The 26,284-nt window shown below is 43.0% G+C and overlaps 1 protein-coding gene across 1 annotated transcript in view; it reads left to right on the plus strand.

Moving 5' to 3' along the window:
- Positions 1–2,502: 2,502 nt before the first annotated feature.
- FECH (ferrochelatase) overlaps positions 2,503–26,284 on the plus strand; it is a 26,278-nt gene continuing 2,496 nt past the window's right edge. Inside the window, exons 1-8 of the mRNA XM_006764451.2 lie at positions 2,503–2,588; positions 8,084–8,203; positions 9,374–9,519; positions 12,673–12,807; positions 15,525–15,631; positions 19,715–19,813; positions 23,141–23,248; positions 23,661–23,825. Of these exons, the coding sequence (XP_006764514.1) occupies positions 8,106–8,203; positions 9,374–9,519; positions 12,673–12,807; positions 15,525–15,631; positions 19,715–19,813; positions 23,141–23,248; positions 23,661–23,825 (858 nt within the window). The 5' untranslated portion in view covers positions 2,503–2,588; positions 8,084–8,105. The remainder of the gene's footprint in view (positions 2,589–8,083; positions 8,204–9,373; positions 9,520–12,672; positions 12,808–15,524; positions 15,632–19,714; positions 19,814–23,140; positions 23,249–23,660; positions 23,826–26,284) is intronic.

Below are 26,284 nucleotides of genomic sequence, written 5' to 3' on the forward strand. Positions count from 1 at the left end.
CTTTGTTCCCCTAATCTTCATAACAGCTCTGCGCGATTGACCTTATCACCATTTTACAGACAAGAAAAGTGAGGCGTGGAGTAACTCACTGAGTTGCCCAAGCACTGCCCTGCAGCTTGTTGGTCCTATCAGGGGGTTTTGCTCAGGTCTCTCTGGCTCCAGAATACATACTCTCTATACACACAGTGCTGCCTGTGCCTATGGATTGCTCTTGTGTGAGCTGTGTATATTCAGGGGCCTCCGTTGGCCCTTCGAATGATCACTTTAAACTCCTTTAGCTAGATGAGCACTAATCTTTTAGTAGGAGACACTGTTTCTCTAGAACCTTCAGATCATTAGGGGAGAGGTGTGTTTTAGAGAAGTCTTTGAGAGGTGGGTATAGGAACTCTTAAGTCTTGAGCAGACAGGATCCATGTTTAGTAACACCCTCCTCCTCTGAGAATTTGTTCAACCATAGAGAAGAGAATTTGGTAAACAGAGCGCATTACAATAGCCTGGCAGCTCAACTATCGCCCAGCTCCTAAATTGTTCTAGGTACTAGTTGGAGGCTCTTGTCTCACCCTACCCCTTTTTAAGGTTCACAGGAGGAAGTTTTATTGTATTACCAGCAGTCATATTATGGGATGCCAAAGTTCTGTTCTCATACTCCATGGAATCTGATATAACCTCATTCCTATGAGGAATTGCAGACATTGTGGCATGATGGAGAACCTGGTTAAATCTCATCATGCAGCTCAGAATTTAGCGCGTCTAAAATAAGGAGATGTGGGTTGATTTGAGACTTCATTTGAGCAGCATTGAACTGCTTTATGTCAGTTGTTGCACTTCCACTTTGAGTTAGTAAGGATTATTCAGCACAACTCATGTAATTGGCTCTGCCGGAATGGTCACAATCTGGGTAGCTGGAACTCTCAGGAGCCTGGAGATACCATTCTCCTGTATTTTATAGACATTCTAGGTGATAAAAATCAGCAGGTGTCGTCCCCATGCGCTAGACGCTTACAGATGAAACTAACGCCAGCATTAATCACACGTAGCAGACCCCTTGCAGAGTGCTTCACTGAACTTAATCTGCTATAATCCTCACAAGGATCCCCATAGCAACGTGAGCATTTTACACCCAGGGAAAGTAAGGCTCGGAAATGTAATCCGGCCCTGGTCACATTACTAAAAAGAGGCAGAAATGGATTCAGAGTTGGATCTGCTGGTCTCCAGCCCAAGTTCCTTACCAGGACACCTATGACTCATAAGTAGGAGGAGGAAGGAGACTGGTCTCAAGCTGGTTTCAGATTTGTTGGTTTAAGGATATGAAAGGGAGGTCATGTGTTCAGTGTGGGACTACAGTCGAGTATGGCCCATGGACTCCTCAATTCAGGTGGGTTCTCCAAGCCCACCTCTAAGTCTTGTGGGGCCCAGGGCAGGAGTACACAGGGAGAGCCGTATATGTGGGACAGCAAGCTGACAAACTGTGCCATATATTCTGTTTTTCTACACTGGTAAATGGACCTTCATAACAACCTGGAAGGGTGAACTCCTGAACTCTTCTGAGTTCCTGCAGAAATGTGGAGGCTTTGGGAGACATGCCACTGGCCTGCAGGCCTCCCTGCTCCTCCCATGCTGGCTCTGTGCGTACACATGTGTGGACTTTCCAGTTTGTATGTTCAAGCTCCCTTCTTGCCCCTGCAAACAGCTACTCCTTGGGTCCCCTTCAAGTTGACATCACGCTTACATTGATTGCATGATCAGCTCTCCGGAGGATGGGCCTAGGAAAGGGACCTGTGCAGACCCTGAAAGTGGGTGTGGGACTTTGAGGGTATGGAATTCCAGGGTTGTGGGGATGTGGGGTTTGGACTCTGGGGGTCAGTTAGTCCTTGGCATGCAGACTACACACCCCATGGAGTGGGGTGCAGCACGGAGAGTGCCAGAATGGGGCCTCTAAAGCGAGGTCCCCCTTGTCAGGGTCCAAGGGCAGTGCTGGGGCCTCCAGCACTGCTGCTTTATTGGAGAAGGCTGTGGGCAGATATGAGATCTGTGCAACTGGTGGAAAACTGGCCCAGCTTCCACTTCTTAAGTCAGTGGCTCTTACCCTCTTGTACAGGCTTCTTAGCTTTCATAGGGGCAGCATGCTGCCATCAGTAACTTTTAGAAGGTGCAGTAATTCTCATGAAGGATCTATCAAATCTTCAGCCAAGGCAGGGAGGGGAGGTGTGTGGTTTCTAAAAAGGCTCCCTGCAGGTCCTGATAAGCCATCCTAGGGGGCGCCACCATGTCCCCTTGGAGACGCCTTAAGTGCCTTCACCCTCCTGCAGAGAAATAAGGGGTGGGGGCGGCGGGGGGGGGTTCAACTCTGCTATTACATCTCTTTAAATTTTAAATCTAGGAATTATGCTCTGAGGACCACTTCAAAAGAAATTACTTTGCAGCTAGATTTCATGCTTCCACTTTAATTTTGTCACAGTGGTGCCTGGCAGCTCAAGGGCCGGACAGCCATGGAGGTGCCAATCAGATGCAGCAGCCGCAGCAGTAGCCACCACAGAAACAACCCAAAGTGCCAGAAGCCCAAAACCTCAAGTTCAACCGGGGAAGAGGTATGAGTCTAATTTTAGGCACCAATAAGGATTTCTCTTTACTGATGCAAAGACCAGTAGATATAAGCTCCCCAGGAAAAATGGTGCTGGGAAAACCCAGTATATGAGGAGCAGGATGTTATATTCTTGGCTTCCTTTCAATAGCTGTCAAATTATTAAACAGATTTCACACCCCCTCCCCTTAGGTCTTTAAAATAAAAAAAATTTTTTTTAGATTTTTAAATCATTAATTAATTAATTTATTTATTTTTCAGCTTTGTTGAGATAATGTTCCCACAGGGCTTTTGTTAAAGGACACAGAGTTGAGTACAAGCAGTCTACAAATCATGTAGGAATTTTGTTCTGGAATATGTCACATAACACAAATTATATGTATGCTGGAAATGTATTTATGAACCTAACATAATTATACCTATGAAATGTATGTCCTGTTCAGGATAAAGAATAACTAATCTACCAAGAGTTAGTTATTAGCTGGGTATCCTCTTTCATAACAGAAACCACAGCTGTTCTCAAGTTTTATTTTGGTACAGACTATAAAGACAATTATTTAAATGAGTACATAGATAGAATACTGCACTTGAACACTAAGCACCGTGAAAGAAAGTAGTGTGAACTATTTAACCCCTTGATCTTTCTGGTAGACCTGATATTCTATGAAAATTATACAGCTGTGAAAATATAATAGTCTTTTTTATGTGTTTTTGTTATTATTATTATTTTTTTAGATCGTTAAAATTGATTTTCTAAGGAGAGGGAGAGAGCGAGACAATGTGAGAGAGCTAAATATCAATAGGCGGCCTCCTGTCTGCCCCCTACTGGGGATTGAGCATGCAAGCCAGGCATGTGCCCTGACCAGGAATTGAACCAGCAACCTTTTGGTGCACAGGATGATGTTCAACCAACTGAACCACACCAGGCAGGGCGTGTTTGTTGTTTTTCTTTGTGTGACCAGAGATACATTGAGTGCTAAGTAAGAGATGTGTAGGGGATAGGGCATTAGGCGTGGGGCCCCAAATCATCTCCTTTCAACTCTCTGGTTTCCTAAAAGTTTGAGTCTGGTGAGGAAGCACAGCTACTCCCCGTTCTGGCGTGCTGAGCAGGGTACCATTCTGCTTGGCCACCCATGGTCCTTCTCACCTCAGCCATAGTGCAAAGTGCTTTAAGTCCTTAGGGTACTTGGTGTAACCCAAAGAACTGATTCGATGTGGAACCCTGGAAAGAAATTATTTCATTATTGTATTATTTCAGTGGCAAAAGTCAATAAAGTAACTGGCCTTAATATGAATTTATTAACATTTAAAAAATATTAACAAATAGAAATTTTATTAAATAATTTTATATCTCATTTATGCTAAAGAAATGGGTTCATTTTTGGAACTACAGACAGGCAAAAAAAAAAAAAAGATAAAAAACAGCGGTAATCTCACCATCAGTATTTTGTCTCTATATCTGTGTCTATTAATATTCACTCAGTATATATTTACAAAAATGGACAGTACTGTACATACTTTTATAACTTCTTTTTATTTAACAATATGTCATGTAAATATAAACATCCTCCATTATTTTAATAATATAGAGTATTAAATAATAATTTATATATCCGGTCCCATATTATGGGGCATGTAGATTATTTCTAGTTTTTAGATATTGGAAATGATGAAGTAATGCCAGACATGGTGAAGGCATTGTGCTGCTTAGTGCTTAGACTAGATTAGGCTAGACAATCTTAGACTAACACTCTACTAGACCAGGAGTCAGCAACCCTACCTGTAAGGGGCTAGTAAATGTTTTAGGCTTTGTGGACCATTTGGTCTCTTTTGCTGCTATTCAACTCTCTTGTCATGTGAGAGCAGTCATAGATAACATGTAAATGAATGAGCTGCATGCCAATAAAACTTAATTTAAGAAACAAGTGGCGGGGGGGTGGGGGGCTCCCTGACCAGTTTTGCTCAGTGGATAGAGTGTCGGTCTGTGGACTCAAGGGTCCCAGGTTCGATTCCGGTCAGGGGCATGTACCTTGGCTGCGGACACATACCCAGTAGGGAGTGTGCAAGAGGCAGCTGATGGATGTTTCTCTCTCATCGATGTTTCTAACTCTCTATCCCTCTCCCTTCCTCTCTGGAAAAAAATCAATTAAAATATATATTTTTTAAAAAAGCGGGAGGTGGGGTGTGTGTGTGCAGGTTGCAGATTTGGTGCATGGATTTTAGTTTGCCACACCCTGTCCTAGAGGTGGCATGGACCTTCAGGACAGTTACATCTTGTGCGTTGACTACATACAGTAGAGTAGAATTCAATTTGTTAATTGATGAGCTAAGTTTCTGTGATGTACCATTAATAGCTCAAAGGAAAAACCTCATATTTTGAGAGTCTCAGAATGTGAAAATGGCAAAATGTTGATACCTTTTCAAGTGAGAAGTTTTAAATATATTTTGCTCCATACATTTTTACATTCAAACAAAGGGAACCTGGCTATTCAGATCTTGGTCTCAAATGTGCTCTGTCTGGAGGGGCAAAGAGACAGAGGCCCTTGACTAAAGCTTTGTATTTCACATTTTGGAAAAGGGGTATGGGGCCAGGGCTTACTAATGCACCATTCGTTATTCACAACACAGTTTTGAATTAAGTGCATGTGTATTAGGTATTTTCAAATCATGTGCATCTCTTTCAAGTATAAGATCAACATGCTTTACAAAACCTGGGTTTGCAGGGCAGGGTAACGGCCCGTTTACAGCCACTCTCGTTCTGAGCTCAGGTGTAGATGAAAAACAGTTCTAAATCCCCTTTGTACATTGACACCCTCCATGGCTTAGGTAAGTCGCTTAGCCTGGGGTCTCTTAACCACTAATCTCTTAACTGGCAGCAATCCATGGAAAAATGCACTTAATTTATTGTGAGTCACAGGTTTTGAAAGTGAAAGATAGAATCCCAGGAGGACACTGGTTGTCTAAGTAGAAAGATTAGGGGAATATTACAATTTCACAATATAATGAAGCGGGAATTTTCAGGTATCAAGAAATGAAAACTAAGCACGTTGGTTAATTCGTTGAGAGGACTCCTGGTCCAAGGGGGTGGAAAAGTTGTAGAATAATGACGTCTTCAGTGTAGTTGTGCAGTTTAATAAAAGGAGATTAAACCCCCTCCCTCTAATACAGTGGTCTCAAGCAAGGGTTGAGGTATACTTAGTGGTGCTGTTGCCATCTACTAAGCAGAGGCCAGGGATGCTGCTACACCGCTACAATGCACAAAACGGCCCCCCACAACCAAGTGTTTTCCAGCCCAAAATGTCAGCAGTGCTGAGGCTGAGAGAAGACAAGGAGGTGAAAGGGAATTTAGAGAATCTTTATAATGGGGTCTAAATAGGCAAATTCCTGACTCCATTTTGATGCAACATTTCCCTTTTCCCAGGAATTGGTTCGGGTTTTGAAAATTCAGGCTGTGAATTTAGATTTCCACCTCATTCACCTACGGTATGCTTGATCAGGAAGACAGTTTCCACCTGTGTCGATGTGGCACGCTCTGCTGTCCACCATGCCAAATGTTGCTAACAGCTGTTTAGCAGTTGCAAATGAAATGTCACCATGACATCATTAGCTGCAGAGCACATCCAGGACAGGCTTCCGAACGAGAGCCCTCTCAGCAGGACTGCGTAGTCACTGTGGTCGCTAGCAGTGGTCCCGATGTAGGCGATGGAGACAGTGCACTCGTAATAATGGTGTTTTGGGTAAACCCCGGACTAGTTATTTCTCAGCTGCTTTATCAAGAGTGACTGGAGAGTGCATCTCCACAGTGGAATATTAGTCAGCCACGAAAAGGAAGGAAGTATCGGTGGATGCTACAACATAGATGAATCTTGAAAATTTTATGCAAAGTGAAAGAAGCCAGACACAAAAGGCCACATATTATATGATTCTTTTCCTGCGAAATATCCTAAATAGGCAAACCCATAGACCCAGGAAGTAGATTAGTGGGAGTGGCTTCAATGGGTACAAGGATTTTTGGGGAGTGATGAAATGTTCAGGAATTAGGTACTTGTAATAGTCACATAACTTCGTGAATATATGAAAAGCCACCGAATTGTACCAGTTTAAAATGGTAAATTTTATAAAATGTAAATTATATCTGTTTTTTAAATGAGAAAAAAGGAATGGAAGATACACGCCTGTGTTTCCTTTAGCTTACCCACTTGCAGACTCTCTTACTGTCATCACATAGCTCCCTGTTCCTGGGACACACAGGCCTCCAGGTCATGGTCCTGCCTCAGGCCCTGACCTCATAGTTCCCAGTCTCTGTTGTGGTCTCTGGAGGCTTCCAGAAGCCTTGGATGCACTGGGTGCTGTTCTGGCTGCACCTTGTCCCTGGCAGGTTTCTGGCCTGGCTCACGTCAGCCTGTGTAGGCTCCAGGCTTGCTCTGGATTTTAGAAGTTTGCATTTTGCATAGGTCTTTTGTGGTTTTGATTTCTCTGATGCTGCTTGACTTAAAACGTTTAAAAAATATTTTCTTATTGATTTCAGAGAGAGGAAGGGAGAGAGAGAAGGTGAGAAACATCAATGATGAGAGAGAATCATCGATCGGCTGCCTCTTGTACACCCCTTTCTGGGGATCGAGCCCACAACTCGGGCCTGTGCTCTGATAGGGAATTGAATCTTGACCTGGTTCATGGGTTGATGCTCAACTACTGAGCAACATCAGCTGGATTTGACTTAAAACTTTTATGACAGAGTTTTGCCTTCTTTTTGCTTCTCCTTGCTCATTCAGTGCTTCATTCTTTAGGCTGGAACTGATTTGAATAAATTAGTTTTTTTACAGGAATTACTTAAAGCAGGAAAGGTAGGTGCTGGAGAAGGAAGGAGGGTAGCAAGAAATAATTTACATCAGTAATCATTTCATTTAATAATGGATAAAGAGGAGGTATCAGAGTGAGACATGGGCCGGCATACAGTTGCAGGGGAACCCCAGGCTTCTCTGTGTCTAATAGAACTTTCTGCGTGCACCAATCATGCTAAGTGACTAAGTACATTCTCCATTTAGTTCTCAAAATACCCGTTTGAGGCAGGTGGTAGTCTGTCTGTTTACAGACGAGGAACCTGAAGTTTGGAGAGATCAGGTAACCCGTGTGTTCGTAAGGCATTCACTTGAACAGGTGCTTCTGGTCAGGACAATTTTAGATCACACCTTGACTCAGCCCCCAAAGCCTGGGATCTGCGTTCAGGGCTGACAGTTCAACAGAGAAACATTTGAGCCTGGCGAAGACCAGTGCCATGGATGGAGCTCCGAGATGAAGGTCAGAGTCTGAGCTGGGACCGCACGGACCTGGAGGCCCCTTGTGCTCCCGGACAGGTAGCCGTGGGATGGCAGCGCACAGGTCTGCAGTTTTTTACCTCTGCATCGAACAGATTCGATGAGAGTTTGCTAGCCGAGCCAAGATTCCTCCGTGGAGGGAAATGAGAAGTGTTACAAATCAACCACTGCATTTTCTTTTCGGCAGGAAGCCGAAGACTGGGATACTGATGCTAAACATGGGGGGCCCTGAAACCCTCGGAGATGTTCACGACTTCCTCCTGAGGCTCTTCTTGGACCGAGACCTAATGACACTTCCTATTCAAAAGTAAGCTCCCCGGGGACACCTGCGCTTATTCATAACTTGTCCCGTGCGTTTCACCTTACGTGCATCTCAGCTCTGTAGTCTCAGCTCTATAGCGGTTTTAATGCGTGTCTGGTAGTGGCTAGAGCAGCAGCACGATGTCCTATGACGTGAGAGGCTGAGCTATGGCAGGAGAGAGACAGCAGGTCAGTGAGTCTTCTTGAGCCTGGCCCGCCCAGAGCCTAGAGAGCAGTTGTCTGACACAGCCGAGGCCCCGGTAAAGATCTGCAGAGATGGGTTTGTTCCTGGTACTGAGCAGCTGGTTATTCATTTGTGCTGCGGGTGTAAAATTTATACATGTGTACAATAAAAATGCCAATGGTGTAAGGATGCTTACAGTAAAAGGCAGGCCTTCCTTTTACCTCGGACTCCAGCCTCCCAGTGAGCCACCCTGGAGGTGAGTGCTGTTACATCCAGAAATAGTCCATGTATATCCAAGCACATGTGTGTGTACACATGTATATCCCCCCTTTCCTTTACACAGATGTGAATGTAATTATGTATATTATTAGGTATGTGACTATTTTTCCCTTCGAATTTAATGTGTCTTGGAGATTGTTCGCTAACAGCTTACATAGACCTGGCTCATTTTTCTCATGATGTAAGGAATTGGTTGGGCCTTAATTCATTTAGCCAGGGCCTCACGGATGGACATTTAGGTTGTTTACACTGTTATAATGAACATTCTTATGCATACACCTTTGCTCACATATGCAAGTATATCTGTAGGATTAATATGCATTTTCTTACATTGAGAGGAATATGTAAGAAAATGCGTATTAATTCTGTCTTATACGTCACAGTCCCTGCGAGGTGCAGGATCGGGAGGTGTTAAGACCGTAGCTAGCGCACATCCAGGGTCTCTGCCCACTTGTTGGGGGTCTGACTGTTCAGGGTGCCAGAACAGCTGCGGGGCAGAGGCAGCTGCCCCTCCGAGAGTGCCCAGTTTTCTCTGTAATCGAGGCCGAGAGAGCTGCCCCTTGTCAGTGACTTCCAGCTCCCGTTTCCAAAGGCTTGGCCTTCTTAGACTCTTTTTTAAAATTCTGCTTATCTTTTTCTTATTGAGTAGAACATGATTCTGAGTTGCTAAGGTGGAATAGAATTCACGTACCCTCATGTTAAATGATTTAGTAGGCTGGCACCAATCATCGCCAAACGTCGAACCCCCAAAATCCAGGAGCAGTACCGCAGGATTGGCGGCGGATCCCCCATCAAGATGTGGACTTCCAAGCAAGGAGAAGGCATGGTGAAGCTGCTGGACAAGATGTCCCCACACACAGGTGCGTGCTTAACGAACATCTCGCTAGTGGTTATGAAACTCAGAACCCCTCCGCCTGCCACGTGCAGTCTGTGTCCCGGCCCCTCGCGCTTTGTGGGGGCTCCTGTGTGATGCACCGTCACTTAGTTCTCGAGGTCTTTTCCCTTGTCCTCGGCTGTAAACCCTTTTCTGCTACATCGTTATGTGACAGATTAAAAAGCTAAGGATTTGGAACATTAGTTTCAAAAGATAGTGTGAGGTGCGCATGAAGCTGGGCTAGAGTGTAAGGAAGAGACGACATACACTGACTCAGCCAAGGTCCCGTTAAAGATCTGTAGAGATGGATTTGAGTATAAGACGCACAAGTGGTTGCTTCGGAAAGAAAGCTTTGGGAATGGATTGAGGCTGCTGCGATTGCCTTTTCTTCCTGTATGGAGAGCTGATTATCAGATCAACATGTAGAGCCAAATTAGCTCGCTGAGTGGCAGCCATGAGACTCAGCAGCTTTCAGCAGCTGCTTTCAGCTCTCGGCAGAACCCCCATCGTGAGGCCTCTGTGCGCCTCCTCAGACGTGGCACTAACAAGAGGACTGTGCCCGGCTGGCTGGCTGGCACAGTTGGTTGGAGCAGCGGCCCCATGCACTGGAAGGTGGCAGGTACGGTTTCGGGTCAGTGCACATACCCAGGTTGTAGGTTCCATCCTGGGTTGGGGCATGTACAGGAGGCAACCGGTCAATGTTTCTCTCTCACATCAATGTTTCTCTCCCTCCCACCCTCCCTTCCTCTTTCTAAAATCAATTAAAAATAAATAAATAAAAATAAAAGGAGGACCACACACCTCTGGCAACTGTCCTCTGAAACCCTCTACTGGAATAATAATGTACAGCATGAAACACTGCTCAAATGAACTATAAGTACCATATTTAATCTCACGTAAGACGCCATTGACTGTAGGATCTACCGTTGTTTTTATGTAATACTGAGACACACAAAACAACTCTGCCAGCTCCAGGAGTAGGAAGGGGGAGGAGCCTTATCTGTTCTTTCCAGGATATTGCACTCTCTCTCACTTCAAAATGCAGCCCCCACCCTGCCTTTATCTCTGAGGGCAGCCTCTCCGCCTCCCTTAGTCTGCAGTATTGAGGCACTCCACACCCTAGGCATTTAGGCTGCAACGTTTCAGCGGTGGACAGGAAACGTGAGAAGCTGGTGGACCTGCAGCACCGGGATCTTACTATGCCAATCTGATGGTAGTATGTCTCCACATAGGTTAGAAAGCCAGGGCCACTTCCACCGCACCTCAGGTCGCCAGCCGCGCCTTAAATCAGTCATTTGGAGTTTGCTTACAGGGTCTTGTCCTCTGGTGTGTTTTTAGTCACAGTTCACCATATTTTATGCAAGAGGACATAAGTTTGGGGGCTTAGAAGGACAGACAGCTGAACTTGGTTTCGTTTATGCATTTTCCTTCCTCTTTCTGTGGTCCCCAACCAGCGAATATGGGGTCAGACCCTCCTTCCCACGCAGACATACTTCTCCATTTTTTTGCTATTCTGCACCTGTTCTTGGTAACATGGTTCCTTGGATCACGTTATTGAGGAGTATTTATAATGTGTTTATCTTCTCCTTCAATGTAACCTAAATGTTTCCTATGTTCCAATTTAGTGTCATTCCTTTTTTAAATCCTCACCCAAGGATATCTTTGCTTTGATTTTTAGAGAGAGTGGAAGGGAGAGGGAGAGACAGAGAGAGAAATATTGATATCAATGTGAGAGAAATACACTGATTGGTTGCCTCCCCTCCCGCCCAGACCAGGGCCAGGAGCCTCCAACTAAAGTATGTGCCCTTGACCAGAATAGAACTTGGGACCCTTCGGTCGCCAATGGATGCTCTATCCACCGAACCAAACGCATTAGTGCTAGTGTCATATTATTAGTTTTAGCCCCTGCTATTGGTTGGATAGTAACATTATCTTGGGTTTATTTATTATTACTTAATGTTTATGTGGTGTATTCTCATATTATCCCTGAGCATAAGTTCGGTGTAATCATATGAAAAGACAGGGAAATAAGTCTGGGTCACTTTAGGAAATTCTGAATTTCATGATTTATAAATGCCTAAGAATTGTGTGGTTGTAGATGCTTTTAAAATGCAAGAAAAAAGATTTAGGAGGACAAGGGAAGATTTAGAAGAGGGAACTGGTAAAGCTATGGAGAAAGGAACACAAAGATATGGCTGATGTGGGTCCTTAGGTGCTTAGGTGCCAAGAACAATGATTTGAAATCTCATTTGGTACCTCCAATTTACGAATTGCTGTTGGGTGTTTTCCCTGTATGCATACAGAAGAATCATTTCAGTCATTTGTTATCAGTGAACTTGTATTGAGTATCCCAAAGCATTTCTATAAATTTGGTGACCTTGGGCCTGAGGGCACAGGAGGAGGGCGTTGGGTGGTGGAAGTGGGTGGGGGCAGAGAAGGAAAGAACATGGGCTCTGGGATGGGCAGAGACGGTAAAATTTCAGCTTGAGCATCTGCTGGGGTGTGACTTTGGGCAGGTTCATTGACCTTGGAGTGTCTCCGTTTCCCTACCTGAAAGGGGGTTCAAACCAGAGGGAAGGAAAAAGCAAAGCGACTGTTACTTGAGAGGAGAATCCTGTTCTTTTCTCTCTTCTCTTGAGTCTCGCATCTCAGTAAGGAGAAGAGAACTAGGCACAGGGTTTTTGTAATCCTCACCAGGTCATGCTTAGAGATGGAGAGAGGGAGGGAGGAGGAGGAGAGAGAGAGGGGAGAGAGAAAGAAAAACAGAGAAACATTGATGTGAGAGAGAAACATGGATTGATTGCCTTCCCCTGACTGGGAGTCGAACTGGCACCTTTCGATACTCAACCAACTGAGCCACTCCAGTGGGCAAAGCTTGAGTTTTAAAAACCATTGTGCTAAGAAAAGATGTGTGTATATAAGGAGAGAGGTTGGTCCCAGACAATAGTGATTAAAAGTCCATATGCTAGCTGAGGACTGGATAAGATCCAAGGAATATTCTAAACTTCCCCCCGTTTATCAGCACCATAGGAAATTAGCGTAGATGTTCTTTGTTCTGGACATTGTATTACGTTTGGCGACTCGGAGGAATCTATATAAAGATTAATACTTTCTCCTTTCCACACATGCATCCTAATAGCCCCTCACAAATACTATATTGGATTCCGGTACGTCCACCCTTTAACAGAAGAAGCAATTGAAGAGATGGAGAGAGATGGGCTTGAAAGGGCTATTGCTTTCACACAGTACCCACAGTACAGCTGCTCTACCACAGGTAAGGGTTCCTGACAGTGGGAGGGTGGCAGGGCCCTGGTAGAAATAGCCAGGAAACTGAGTGCGGCAGGAAAGGATAAATCCTTTGTGATTTGAATGGCAAATCCAGCCTGTCTGCTTTAAACTCGAGAGTTCAGGTCAGTCCATTTGAAATCTCATGGTTCGTCTGTCCCTTGAGTTATTGGCCAGTTGGCTCAGAATTACAAATGGTGGTGGAAGGCGGTAGCTGCTGGTGTTCAATGCTTTAATGCAGTGATTTCAACCAGGGTGCCGCAAGGATTTTTAAAACATGCAGCATCTATTTAGTCAAGGGCACTGACCTCTTTTGCCTTAGATTGTAAAACAAATACAAACAAACAAACAACAACAATAACAACAAAAAAGACAACAGCCAACACAACAGTAGCAGCAGTAGCAGTATGGTATGAATGAATCAAAATTATACCTTTTTCTTGTCAGATTGGCAAAATATATATATTTTTGGTGTGCTGCAGAATTTTAGTAATTGGTTTATATGTGCCATGAAATGAAAAAGGTTGAAAATCACTGGTGTAATGGATCAGGATTAAGCACTTTCTATATTTGTATAATAAACTGATTGTTATGGATACCCTACAATTCTTATTAATGTAGCAAAGGTGATCACTGTTTACGTTTTAAAAGCCCATAGGATATTGGGAATAGTGTTATTTTGTTGTTGTTATGCTTCAGTTATGGGTTGGTTACTGGTTAAATCACAGCCCAATTTGAGGTTTCCTCCGCAAACCTAGAATTCTAGATTCATGTTATTTCCTATATTTAACAGGAGCAGGAAAGTAACTGCATTTGCCAATCCCTGTCTCATCAGTTGTGGGTGAAGCTTCTGCTGTCACCTACACATACATTTGCTTGTATTCTGTTTCAAGGTTTGGGGTCAGCACACTTTTACTCCCAAACCGCTTTGGATATCAGTGTATATTACTGTATAACTCTAGGGAGAGGCGGAAGGCCACTGGAAGACCTGCTGTGTGTAGGGCGCCTATGAAAACGCCTGAGCTCTCAGACATCAATGGTTGGCACTGAGATTTCCTTTGGAAATGTACCTCTCCAACTTCAAAATGTCCAGTGATATGCTATTGGAGAAGGAATCAGATTTTATAAATACCTAAGCTATACTTTTATTTTGGCCTTGTTTTAAAAATATATCTCAACATGTAAATGCTCTCAAAATTAGACAACTTAAGAAGATCGTTACTTATATGACGAAGGATTGACTGTGGGTTTCATTACACAGCTGGCTCTATTCGTGTGCTTAAAACATCCATGTCTGTGCAGTTTTTCTCCAGTATACCTCATGTGGAAGGGCACGCACCTCTTCACTTCAGAGAGGTGAAAGCCTTCGGGAAGCACATTCATTCTTTGAAGCCACTAGAGTGTCGTTTTTCTATTGCATCTTGTAGACACACGTTGTGGCAGAGCCGGTATATTCTGTATATCAATCACAAGTGATTTTTTTAGTTATACTTTCCTCTTAATTACTACTTCTGGTAGTTCATGGATGGTTCTCAGTGACCTAGGGCAACTTATGTGGCTTCCAGAACCTGGAATAGACTCAGTTTGGATTCTCCTGGTTCATTGTATTCTACTCACCAAAGTGAACTCATTTGTCTTTTTAAAGTTGAGTCTTAGCCTAAGAATATTCCTTTGATTTAAATATGGCTCTGTCCCGACTAGCATTATAAATTGGAAACCTAACTGATGAGTAGTCTCATAATTAGAAACCAGTGGATTGGTGTTGGGAAGCATGAAATGTTTTGGAACTTCTGCTCTACATTAAGATTGAGGAAGAGTCCTTATGTTAGGATCAGTTTCATAGGATTAAGGCTTGGCCCCAGTTCCAGCTCCCCTAGGCCAGGATAAAATTGTATTGGGTTGGTACCATTTAACTCCTGTTAGGCTTTAAATTTTCATGATTTCCATCTCTTCCTTGGAAATACACGTTTTGTTAGATTCCTGTAAGGTTTTGATACTCATTTAACTTATTCTAGGGGATGATGATAATGTTGTAAAAGCAGATAAAAAGAGAGTGCTCATGGAAACCTCAATAAGCTGCTGTTTTTATCAACAAGCCATTAAAAAAGATGGTTATAAAGCTTTTATTATAATGTGGGAAATACTCTTCTCATAGTATTAACTAAAAATGCCCAAAATACTCAGGATGCAAAGTTGCATACATATTAAATTACAACTTTGTAAAACAAGATAGCTAAAAGGAAATATAACTGGAAGGAACTATGCTAGCATAAAACAATGATGTACTAGTAAAATGGGAATAATGGCTGGCTTCTTTCCTTCTCCCACACCCCCTACATTTGCTGCAATGGGTTTGATTACCTTCATAGTGGGGAAATAATTTCAACGTGCTGTTAATTGTAAGACTTGGTCACTGCAAATAACAACCACTAGTATTTCATAAATCCACTGCCATCATGTTTCTCACTAGAAATGACCTCAATAATCTTTGAAAGGCCATTGAAATGGATTGCTTTTCAGTGATCTTCATTTGCAGGGCAGTGAAGTCTGTATGCATTTTAGAGCATTGGAATGATTGTAATTAGACTGACTCAGTATAGAAGCAGTTGCTTATGTTGAACTTACAATTACTGCCTTTACTAGTCTTGTTTTCTTATTTTCACTGTAGTCAGTAGGCATCTACTAAGTGGCCCCTGCCTATTTCAGGTAGCAGCTTAAACGCCATTTACAGATACTATAATGAAGTGGGAAAGAAGCCCATGATGAAGTGGAGCACAATTGACAGGTGGCCCACGCATCCCCTCCTCATTCAGGTAAGCCAGAACCTACCCGCAGCCCATCACCCCAGCTTCTGTGTGGCCAGTTCTTTTACAGGTGTCCCTCTGAGCCTCACGGTTCTCTGGCTTAAATTGCATGCTGGGGATTAAAAAAAGGATTATTGTGACAAGAGAAAATACATTTAAAGATTAAAGTTTAGACTCTCTTGTTTCTTTAGGTTAATACTGTTAGTCACAAATCATAGCAGAATTACATTTTGAGTTTTGGGTTTCCCAATGACCAGAAGAACGTTAAAGATTACGCAAGGTGTTTCTGCTAATGTACATTCATAGACTGAGTGGCGGACAAATAAACACTCTGTGTTCTAAATCCTTTAAAATATCAAAAATTTTAAAACTTAAAGGTATTATATCTACATGTTCTCAGACTTGAAAAGAAATTTAACATTTCAATCAAGAAAGTTTTATATATTAGAAGAAATTACAAAATTCTTCCATGCAATTTATATTTATAATATTTATATTAATAGGTGACATTAGGAGAACAGTGAAAAGTATAATTCTAAAGCCAATGGCTTTTTGTTTTTAATTTTATTTTTCAGTTACAGTACATTCACTATTATTTTAGTTTCACATGTGCAGCATAAAGATTAGATAACCATATACTTTATGAAGTGGTCCCCCAATATTTCCAGCACCCACCTGGCACTGTACATAATTATTATACTAGCATTGACTATATTCCCTTTACCAGCGGTCGCCAACCTTTCGGACTTCACGGACCACCAGTTGGCGACCGCTGCCCTATACTGCACTTTATACCCCTCAGATTATTTTGTGACTAACAATTTATACTTCTTCATCCCTTCACCTTTTTCAGCCAGACCCCCAACCCTCCTCTTCTCTGGCAACCAGCAGTCTGCTCTCTGTATCTATAAGTCTGTATCTGTTTTGTTCATTTGTTTATTTTGTTCTTTAGATTCCATATATAAGTGAAATCATACAGTATTTCTTTTTCCCTGACTTATTTCACTTAACATAGTACTCTCTAAGTCAGCGGTTCTCAACCTGTGGTTCGCGACCCCTTTGGCGGTCAAATGACCCTTTCACAGGGGTCGCCTAAGACCATCCTGCATATCAGATGTTTACATTACGATTCATAACAGTGCAACATTACAGTTATGAAGTAGCAACGAAAATAATTTTATGGTTGGGTCACAACATGAGAAACTGTATTTAAAGGGCCAGAAGGTTGAGAACCACTGCTCTAAGTCCATCCATGCTGTTGCAAATGGTAAAATAGTTTTAACTAGCTTTTATTCATTCATTCATTCATTTTAATATCCTCTTTTGCCCTCTGAATACAGGAGCGTTGCTATAAATGCCCTATATCATGCAGATATAGTTTTGTTCTGCCAGTGGAAGTTTCTGCCTTTGAGTTAGTTGTGGTAGGAGAAATATTAAGTGATTTAGATTTCACCCAGTTTATGTTTCATTCCTTGGACATTCTCTGACTGGCAAAATACCAACTTACTAGTAACATCTTCTTTAAAAGCCTGGAATCATTTAAAATCTGTAACCGCTAGATGGTGCTAGACATCATTAAAAGCAGGCCAGCTCTCCGTGAGCAAACTACCTTCCTTAGGCCTGTAGAAGTCAAGGGTTAACCCTTAGGTTGAAATTCGGTTTTCAGTCAAAAGTGAAAAGAAGGCACTTTCCTAGGGATGGGTGTGGTTTTGCTTCGGTGTCCCCACTCGTCTGCTGGTCCAGTCAGTACCACCAGAGCCCCAGAGAGCTGTGACTCTTGCTCTTGGAGGCCTGGACTGGAAACGAGGGGTGTTTCGGGTCAGCACTGACATGTGGTAGAGAACTGCGGGGTCTGCACAGCATCTGCCTGCCCTGATCCAGTGAGTAATTAGATTTGCATTAAAATTCAGCCATTTGAAAAGGGGGGAAGCAGAAAGATGGAAAGGTCTCTTAACTGAGGAAGTCTCCGTTCACAAAATGAAAGGGAGTCTCAGAGGCATTTATCTGCCCCCTGGATGCTGTGATTGAAGGCTCTGAGAGCCGCCTGCCTCTTTCATTCTGCTGAGGGAGTGCATGGGGAAAATACCACAGATGGATTCTAGATGATTTAAGTAGCACTTGGGCTTGCCCTCGGCTCCTCAGTTTTGACGATGGCTTAGGGTCTGTGGTAAGCCGTAACAAATTGTGTTTGTACGTGCAGGTTTGCAAGAAGAGAAAAGGAAAAATATTAAACTTCTTTGGGAACAAAAAATTGATACATAGATTTTATTCTTAATATTATGTAGACTACATGAGAAGGAGATTGGCTATCTGGCAGAAATAGAAAAAAACACACAAACCCAAACCTAGACCCTAAATTAAAACTATAAAAATATAGTTAAAAACTAAAACTAAAAAATTTAAATCAACTTCCCCACTTATTATAGGCAGCAATTACATAAAACGGTCATTTTACTGCTGTTACCCAGCTGTTGGAATAATTGGAGTAAGTGGATGTCCCGGGTTCCTACGTGAACTTCGCAGCGGGCCTCCTCATCTAGGCTTTTGTCCAGAAATAATCTTTTGTGAGCACCTTTAGTTTCCAAACATTGCAAAGACTACCAGAAAATCCTGTTTTTGTTTGCATCTACTCCTGTCACAACCTATAAGTCAATAATAAAATTTGAAAAGGGAACTAACTCTCTAGGTGCCATTTTGTGCCCTGGGGCATTTATTTACCAATTTTTGAGGGTTCTGTAAAGATTAATAATATCTCAGTATTTATTGAGGAATAATTTGCTCATCCTAAATTGGTATATATCCACATACCAGCAAGTATAATAAGTTTACATGGTTCTGGTAAATTGTCCTTTAGAATGTTTTAAAAACCTTTTTATTTGGTGGGCTAGAAGGGGTCATTGGGAGAAAAAGGGGGCATATGTAATACTGTCAACAATAAAGATTTAAAACAACAATAAAAAAAACCCTTTTTATTTGGAAATAACTTCAAACATGCAGAAAAGTCTACTCTTTACCTAGATTCACATATTATTAATATTAACATTTATCTCTGTGTATGTATATATCTATACATCATTTTTTTCCTGAACCTTTTGAGAATAAGTTTTAAACATATACAGTCATATATAAAATCACTCTTTATACCTAAATAGCAGGAAGATTTTCTCCCATAACCATGATACAATATTCACATTCAGTCAATTTAACATTGATTAATTTATCTAATCCATGTTTATATTAGAATTTTGTCAATTGGCCCGTTAATGTCCTTTGTAGCATTTGCTTTATAAGTGAAATGACAAAGAATGATTAAAGTGTAAGATGAAAGAAAGCCTCCTCAGATCTGGTATTTCAGCACCTATTGATGTGAGTCGGAAAGTGCCAACTAGACGAAGGGAATTAACTGGTCTGGTCGACAGAGGTTTGGGGGAGGAGGTGGGCCTGTGTTCTAGCCCAAGTTCCGCAGATGTGACTGAACGGGCCCGCAAGCCGGCGCATCTTTCCGCCCTCTGTGAATTTAATGGGACTTTTACAACCTCTCATCTGTTGTTGTGAAGGTTGTTATGAAGATTGACTCAGTGAGGATATTGGGCTCAGAAGGAAAAGGTCATAAAAATAGATGATATTTTCTTATTCCTCTACTATTTCTGTCTAATGCATTTTAATGCAATATGCCTGAAAGCCAAACTAAGGAGATTTAGAAAGACCCTGTAAGCTGTTTTCCTGCTAACCGAGCAAATGAGAGGTCTTAAAACAACTTCTCCTTCCCATCTGTGTTTCCTTTCCATCTGGAAGTGTGCCCCGCTCCTCCCGGGGGACAGCAGATCCAGAGCGTTCATTTTCAGTGAGCCATTAGCGAGCGTTAGAAGTTTCCCATCAAATTCCCCAGGCCCCTGAAACCGTTAGGAGCCATTTTGATGATGAACCAAAGGAAGCGAGACCGTACTGTTTGCAATTTTTTAAGAAGAGAGTCCCGAGTTTTGAGGGTTGCTCCGGCATTTCTGGTGTGGCTCTCATTTTAAAAACACTGTCTTTCATTTCCACCACTTTGTTCCACTTGCTCCTGACCCTCCTTTCTCCGCGTTCCTGCAGTGCTTCGCAGACCACATTCGGAAAGAGCTGGACTGTTTTCCACCCGAGAAGAGGAGCGAGGTGGTCATTCTTTTTTCTGCCCACTCACTGCCAATGTCTGTAAGTAAGAACATTTTGTCGGATGACCTCATGGTAGAGGATTTCTCAATGTGTAACATGGACCCAGTTTCTACAATGTCCTGAATTCTAAAATCTCAGACTTAATGTGGTGCTCATTTAACTTAATTCACTTCTTGAGACCTAATAATGATTCATTCTGATTATAATATTTACAATTTATAATACTGTGTAAAAATCATAACAACCTGAAGATATAGTCACATGTAAGGATTTCTAGTAAGTGGCACAGTAGACTGCTCTGACCTGTCTGATGTTTTGGCTGCTTGACCGTAGGCCATCCATTCAGATGGAGGGCTCTCAATCTCACTCTTTTGTCCTCAAGACTTGACAGGGGTCTTCTGAATTCCAGGAAGCGAGTACAGGTGGTTGTTTTATAATCCTCACCCGAGGATATGGGAGTTTTTTTGTGTGTGCTTTTTAAAAAATATTTTCTTGATTTTTTTACAGAGAGGAAGGGAGATGGATAGAGAGTTGGAAACATCGATGAAAGAGAAATATTGATCAGCTGCCTCCTGCACACCCCCTACTGGGGATGTGCCTGCAACCAAGGTACATGCCCTTGACTGGAATTGAACCTGGGACCCTTCAGTTTGCAGGCCGACGCTCTATCCACTGAGCCAAACGGGTCAGGGCTGTTTTTGTTTTTAAGATTGATTTTAGAAAGAGAGGAGGGGAGGGGGAGAGAGGGAGAGAGGGAGAGAGGGAGAAGGAGAGAGAGAGAGAGAGAGAGAGAGAGAGAGAGAGAGAGAGAGAGAGAGAGACATCCACTGGTTGCCTCCCGCTTGGGCAAGCGAATACATGTGTATAGGAACAAGGATGATCCAGCAGGTCTGCCAGCGTGATACATGGAAGTGCTTGGAATAAGCAGCCAGTTTCATCAGCTCAGAACTAGCATCCTGTCCTACAGACATTGCTTTCAAAGCTGGAGAGGTGGAGAATTTCATCTTCGTGGGTGTTATCAAGGTTTTAATTCCAGGGCTAATGGAGTTAATGAGAGCCTGGGCCACTCTTCTAATTGGTCTTTACTGCCACCTTGTGGTCACCAGGGTCGAGCCCTTTGCAGCTTTTCCCACTCCTACATCTCAGCTAAGCAGTTGCCCTTTCAGCAGTATGTGGCCCTGGAGATCAATTTCTCTCCTCTGGAAGCCTGCCTGTTACATTTGAACAGGTTCCTAGTCTCTTTTTCTGGTATTATGCAAATCCTCTTCACATGTCCATCTTCCTATTTATAACTGTCCTGGTGTGTTGAGGCCACGTCTGAAGTGCCAGAAGGGAGGCGCTTGAATTGGGAAAGGAAGAAACACATTTTTACACATGAACGTTTCCAGGTGCTGCCTTCTGTTCTCTCACCCTCGGCCCCACTTCTCCCTCCGCCTCCCCGCCCCCCAGGTCTGAGCATGCTGCTCCCAGGTTTTTTTGCTACCCAGGGTTCTGTGTGGGACTGAGGAATGCCATGAAGTTATGACGATAAGAAAGGGGTGGGGGGAGCGTGGGATTGCCGAGGAAGAAAATGGATGTAGCAGCTATTCTTACCCCTACACTCCCCTTCCCTGCTTCATGGCTTTTTAAAAAACGTACTATTTGAAAACATTTTAGATTTACAGAATATTTGCAAAAATAGTGCCACATCCCCTTCACGTGGCTATGCCTGAGGCTGACGCCTCACAGAACCGTAGTGCAGTAGTCAGAACAAGACCTGAACCATGGGCAGTACTGCTAACCGAAGGCCAGGCTCTCCTCGGGGTTCACCACTTCTTCCACCAGGTCCTTTCTCTGTTCCCGACCCAGCCCAGGACCCCTCCTCACATTCAGTTGTCCTGTCTCCTTGTGTCCTCCCATCTGTCTTTGTCTTTCATGACCTTGACAGTTGTGAAGGGTGATTTTGTAGAATGTCAGCTGTGATGTAGCATGCTCTCCTGTTTGGACGTGTCTGGTGTTTCCTCATGATTACACCGAGGTTGTGCCTTGGAGGGAAGGAGACCCCAGGGGTGACCTGTCCTCCTCAGAGCATCATCTCAGGGGTACGTGATGACAGGTGTGCCTTCCTGCCGGTGTTATGATCATTGGTCATTTGTCAAAGGTGGTGTCTACTGGATTGTCCATGGTGCAGTCATTCTTTTCCTTTTTGTAATTAAAAAATATCTTAGGGGAGAGTCTTTGAGACTATCCAAGTGTCTTATTTCTCATATTTTTGCCCCGCAATTTTAGCATCCATCTCTGGATCTTGCCTGTAGCAATTATTTCTGTGCTGCTCTGATGGTGACTTTATATTTCCCTCATTCCTTTTACATTTATCTTTCTAATGGCTTTTTAACTAATTTTTTGTAGATCATAAAATAGTTCATCAGTATTTCATGTCAGCAGTATTTATTGAGCACCTACTATATTTCAGACACTGTTCTATCCACTGTCACAGGATCTGGGAATGGAACAAAATAGATATAAATCTTTGCCCCTAGCGAGTGGGGAAAACAGATAATAAACATAATACATAAGAAAATATTGTGGTATTTTTGGAGGTAATAAGTGTTACATTGAGGAGAAATACAGCAGGGTAAGAGTGTTAGGGAGTCAGCATGAAACTAAATATTAAAGCAGTAAAAATACAATTTTACTAAACACTTTCAAGGTATTAAGCTGTTCTGACTGTCAGAAGCGTTTATCAGACATTCGCTGTACACAAAGCATTCGTCTGTAGTCCATTGTTGTAGGAAGAGGAATTGGAAGGCATAGGTAAAAAAAAGGAGGAGGAGGAGGAGGAGGAGGAGGAGGAGGAGAAAGGCGGCACCAGTCATATCCTTCAGGACCTTGGAATCGGAGCCCATGTGCTGCTTCTGTCGTCTCTCTTCTTCCACTGGCGCTTACCCTTTTCTCCCCCTGAACCCCATAAGCTCAGTTCTATACACAGTCTCCTTTCAATTCCTTTCCACAGTCAGCCACTCCAGTGACTGCCAAGGTAGAAGTCTCATCCCATATTGACTCCTGTCCAGCTCTGTGTCATTCATTGCCCTGTTTCAGATGGGGGCACATAGAGGCCCCTCCTTCATCGTTACACATCATCAGTTTCCCACGGATAACGTGGGCATAGAATTTGACCTTTTCTTAGGGTCCTTAGAGATGATTGACCCTTGGCCAATGAAGAAGTGGATCCACGGAAGTTTGGCGATGGAGCTCAGATTGTGTTGTCTTTAGTGCAGAAGACGGAGGGGAGGACTCCGGTCCAGGCCTTACCTCCTGCAACTGCGCGTCCCAGGCTCTGGAAGCCTTCACAAGGCTGTGACTGACACCCATGTGTCTCTGCTGCAGGTGGTCAACAGAGGGGACCCCTACCCTCAGGAGGTGGGCGCCACTGTCCAGAAAGTCATGGAGAAGCTGGGTTACTCCAACCCCTACCGGCTGGTTTGGCAGTCCAAGGTGGGTGGCTTCCGCACGTTGCGGGCAGTCGGCTCTTTCGAGGACACCTATTTTAGGACTTAGTTATGAAACGGTGAGATCTGGCTCTTTCATACACACACACTGTGTGTAACCTGATGGCTTACCATGGGCAGAAAGAACTCTGCCCGCCAGTCTGACGGGAGGGGAAATCGAGTGACTAGCTGAGTTCCATTGACTCACTGTATTATTTCCAGTTGTAGTGACAGAACTGGTATTTATAGCCTGCCAGTTTCTAGAAGGATTCCAGCTTCAATGTGGAAACACCAAAACCCATTAAAGCAGGTGGAAAGCACGGCCCTTGCTCTCAAGGAAGGTGTGTGTGCCTGGGGCAGTGCGAGGCCCGACAGCGGGAGAAGTGGGGCCATTGGGCACGCATCCTCCTTTCTCCTAGGTTGGTCCGATGCCCTGGCTGGGTCCTCAGACAGACGAGACCATCAGAGGGCTTTGCGAGCGGGGGTGGAAGAATATCCTCTTGGTCCCCATTGCGTTTACCAGCGACCACATTGAAACACTGTATGAACTGGACATCGAGTACTCTCAAGTTCTAGCTAACGAGGTAACACTGCCGTCTGCCTGATTAATCCCACTGCGATTGGTTTTAAAGGGAAACTGTCTGTGGGGATCTAATTGTGTCATTCAGAAGTACTGTGTGGTATATGTGTGTGCAGGTACTCTGTCCTCCTTGCTCTGAATAATACTTAATCTGAGTAAGAAATCTGACCACATTCAGTCAGTCCCACTTCTGCGGTGGGGAAGCCCTCTTGTGCCGTTCTGAAACGGGGCCCATTGTGGGCAGCGTCACTGTGTTTAATTTGGGTATTGTACCACCTGAAAGTAATAAACACTACATTTCCTTAAGAAAAAATAATTGCACTTCTCACCAATCTGGAGGAAAAAGATTTTATTGTTATATAATTCCTTTTCTTCACTTAGTAGTGTCCCTTGGGTTTCGGAGGCATAGAGGAGTCATCATCATTTAGGAAAAGAGCATGTAATTTTCTCGACCACCTTTTTTTATGCACTTAATTAGCTGTTTACTCCTGTGTTGTTATCAATCTGATTATTGAAATAACAAATACTATGCTTAGTGTCTTGTAATGTAAGATGGATGTGAATTGTTGTTCAGAGTGGAGAAAAACTATGGCTCACCATCTCACGGCTCCTGAGGGTCGGCCTGAAATCTGAGTCCAATTTATAGCATTGTGTCTGTGGGAATTGAGGCGCTGGGACCAAGAAGCCCTCCCCCCATCTTCTGCTAGAACTCCTGTCCCTGGTCATCCAGTGTGATTGATGGAGGCCTGGCCTCGAAGGATCCTTCACCCTCTCTGGGACGGGGTGGCAGGTGCAGGGCCGGGTGGAGAGTGGGTTGGAGGCGAGCTTCAGCCAGTACCCAACCCCACAGGTTTTTGTGTACATGCAGGCCATCAATCAAGTGCTGATGAAGTTAGAGGGTGCCTAAATTACGTGTCAGTAGTTCTGATAAAGAATTTATGGGGACGTTGTAATTGGCTAAAATGAGGTTTCAGGGCTGTCCATGGATTTCATTTAATGATGCCTTCTGTATGCCACCATGACCTAGGCTAACTGTGAGCTTGCTGAAAAGGCTTAAGTGCAGCATGTACTTTTTTGTTTGTATTGAATGATAATTCACATTCATTCATTTTACTAAACTGAGGTCATTCCTTAGTAAACACATCTTAGTAATCCATGGATTATTAGTGACCAATAAATTAGTCCATATAGAGAATAAAGACAACCAGCTAGCTACAATTTATTTTATTATTTTGATGGGAGAATATACTGTTTAAAACAACTAACTTTTCTTTTTTTTTTTAATATATTTTATTGATTTTTTACAGAGAGGAAGGGAGAGAGAGAGAGAGAGAGTCAGAAACATCGAAGAGAGAGAGACATCGACCAGCTGCCTCCTGCACATTCCCCACCGGGGATGTGCCCGCAACCCAGAGACATGCCCCTGACCGGAATCGAACCCGGGACCCCTCAGTCCGCAGGCCGACGCTCTATCCACTGAGCCAAACCAGTCTCGGCCTAACTTTTCTTTAAAAAGTAGTTTGAATGTTTTCCTCAAATAGAAATAACTTTACTGCTTTTTGATAATAAAAATAATAGAGCTAAGACAGTTGAGAGAAGTATAACATTGAGAGTAGAACTCACTCAGAATCCTACTCTTCAAGCATAATATGTTAATTCTTTGGTAAAAATAAGACCTCTTTTTCCTCTCTATGTGTGTGTTTATTCATTTATTTTTTTATTTATTATTTTTTAAAAATATATTTTATTGATTTTCCACAGAGAGGAAGGGAGAGAGATAGAGAGCTAGAAACATCGATGAGAGAGAAACATCGACCAGCTGCCTCCTGCACATCTCCCACTGAAGATGTGCCCGCAACCCAGGTACATGCCCTTGACCGGAATCGAACCCGGGACCTTTCAGTCCGCAGGCCGACGCTCTATCCACTGAGCCAAACCGGTCTCGGCTGTGTGTTTATATTTTAATTAAAATGTTCTTCTACATGTTTAACAAAATGGCATTTTATTCCTAAGATTTTGTAGCCTTTTTTTTCTTAAAAATATATTATGGACCCATATCAATAAATAATTATATCTAAGTAATCATTTTTAACAAATTCTTAATTAGTATACATTAAAGATGTTTCTAATTTTTTACCATCATATACTGCTCTGTGATAAACATTTCCTTTTTTATTTTTCCCATTATTTTCTGAGGATACATTCCTAGAAATGGAATGTAAATGTTGACATATTTTACCTCATTTCCGTACAGAAATGTGTCCTTTAATGCTCCCATCAGCAGTGTCTGAGAAGACTTCGCCACCTCTGGTTACCCCGCTGGTACTGGCTTCTCCATGAAGTTATAGACTACAGTCTCTTGTTGAGAACTGTGTGTTTGCTGAACCTCAGCATTTCCCCCATACCAGTCTTCTGATGTTAATGCTGACTTAAAAGATAAAGCCATCAGCATTTTGGAAAGGG

This window comes from Myotis davidii, unplaced genomic scaffold, assembly GCF_000327345.1.
Source record: "Myotis davidii unplaced genomic scaffold, ASM32734v1 scaffold38, whole genome shotgun sequence".
NCBI classification, from domain to species: Eukaryota; Metazoa; Chordata; class Mammalia; order Chiroptera; family Vespertilionidae; genus Myotis; species Myotis davidii.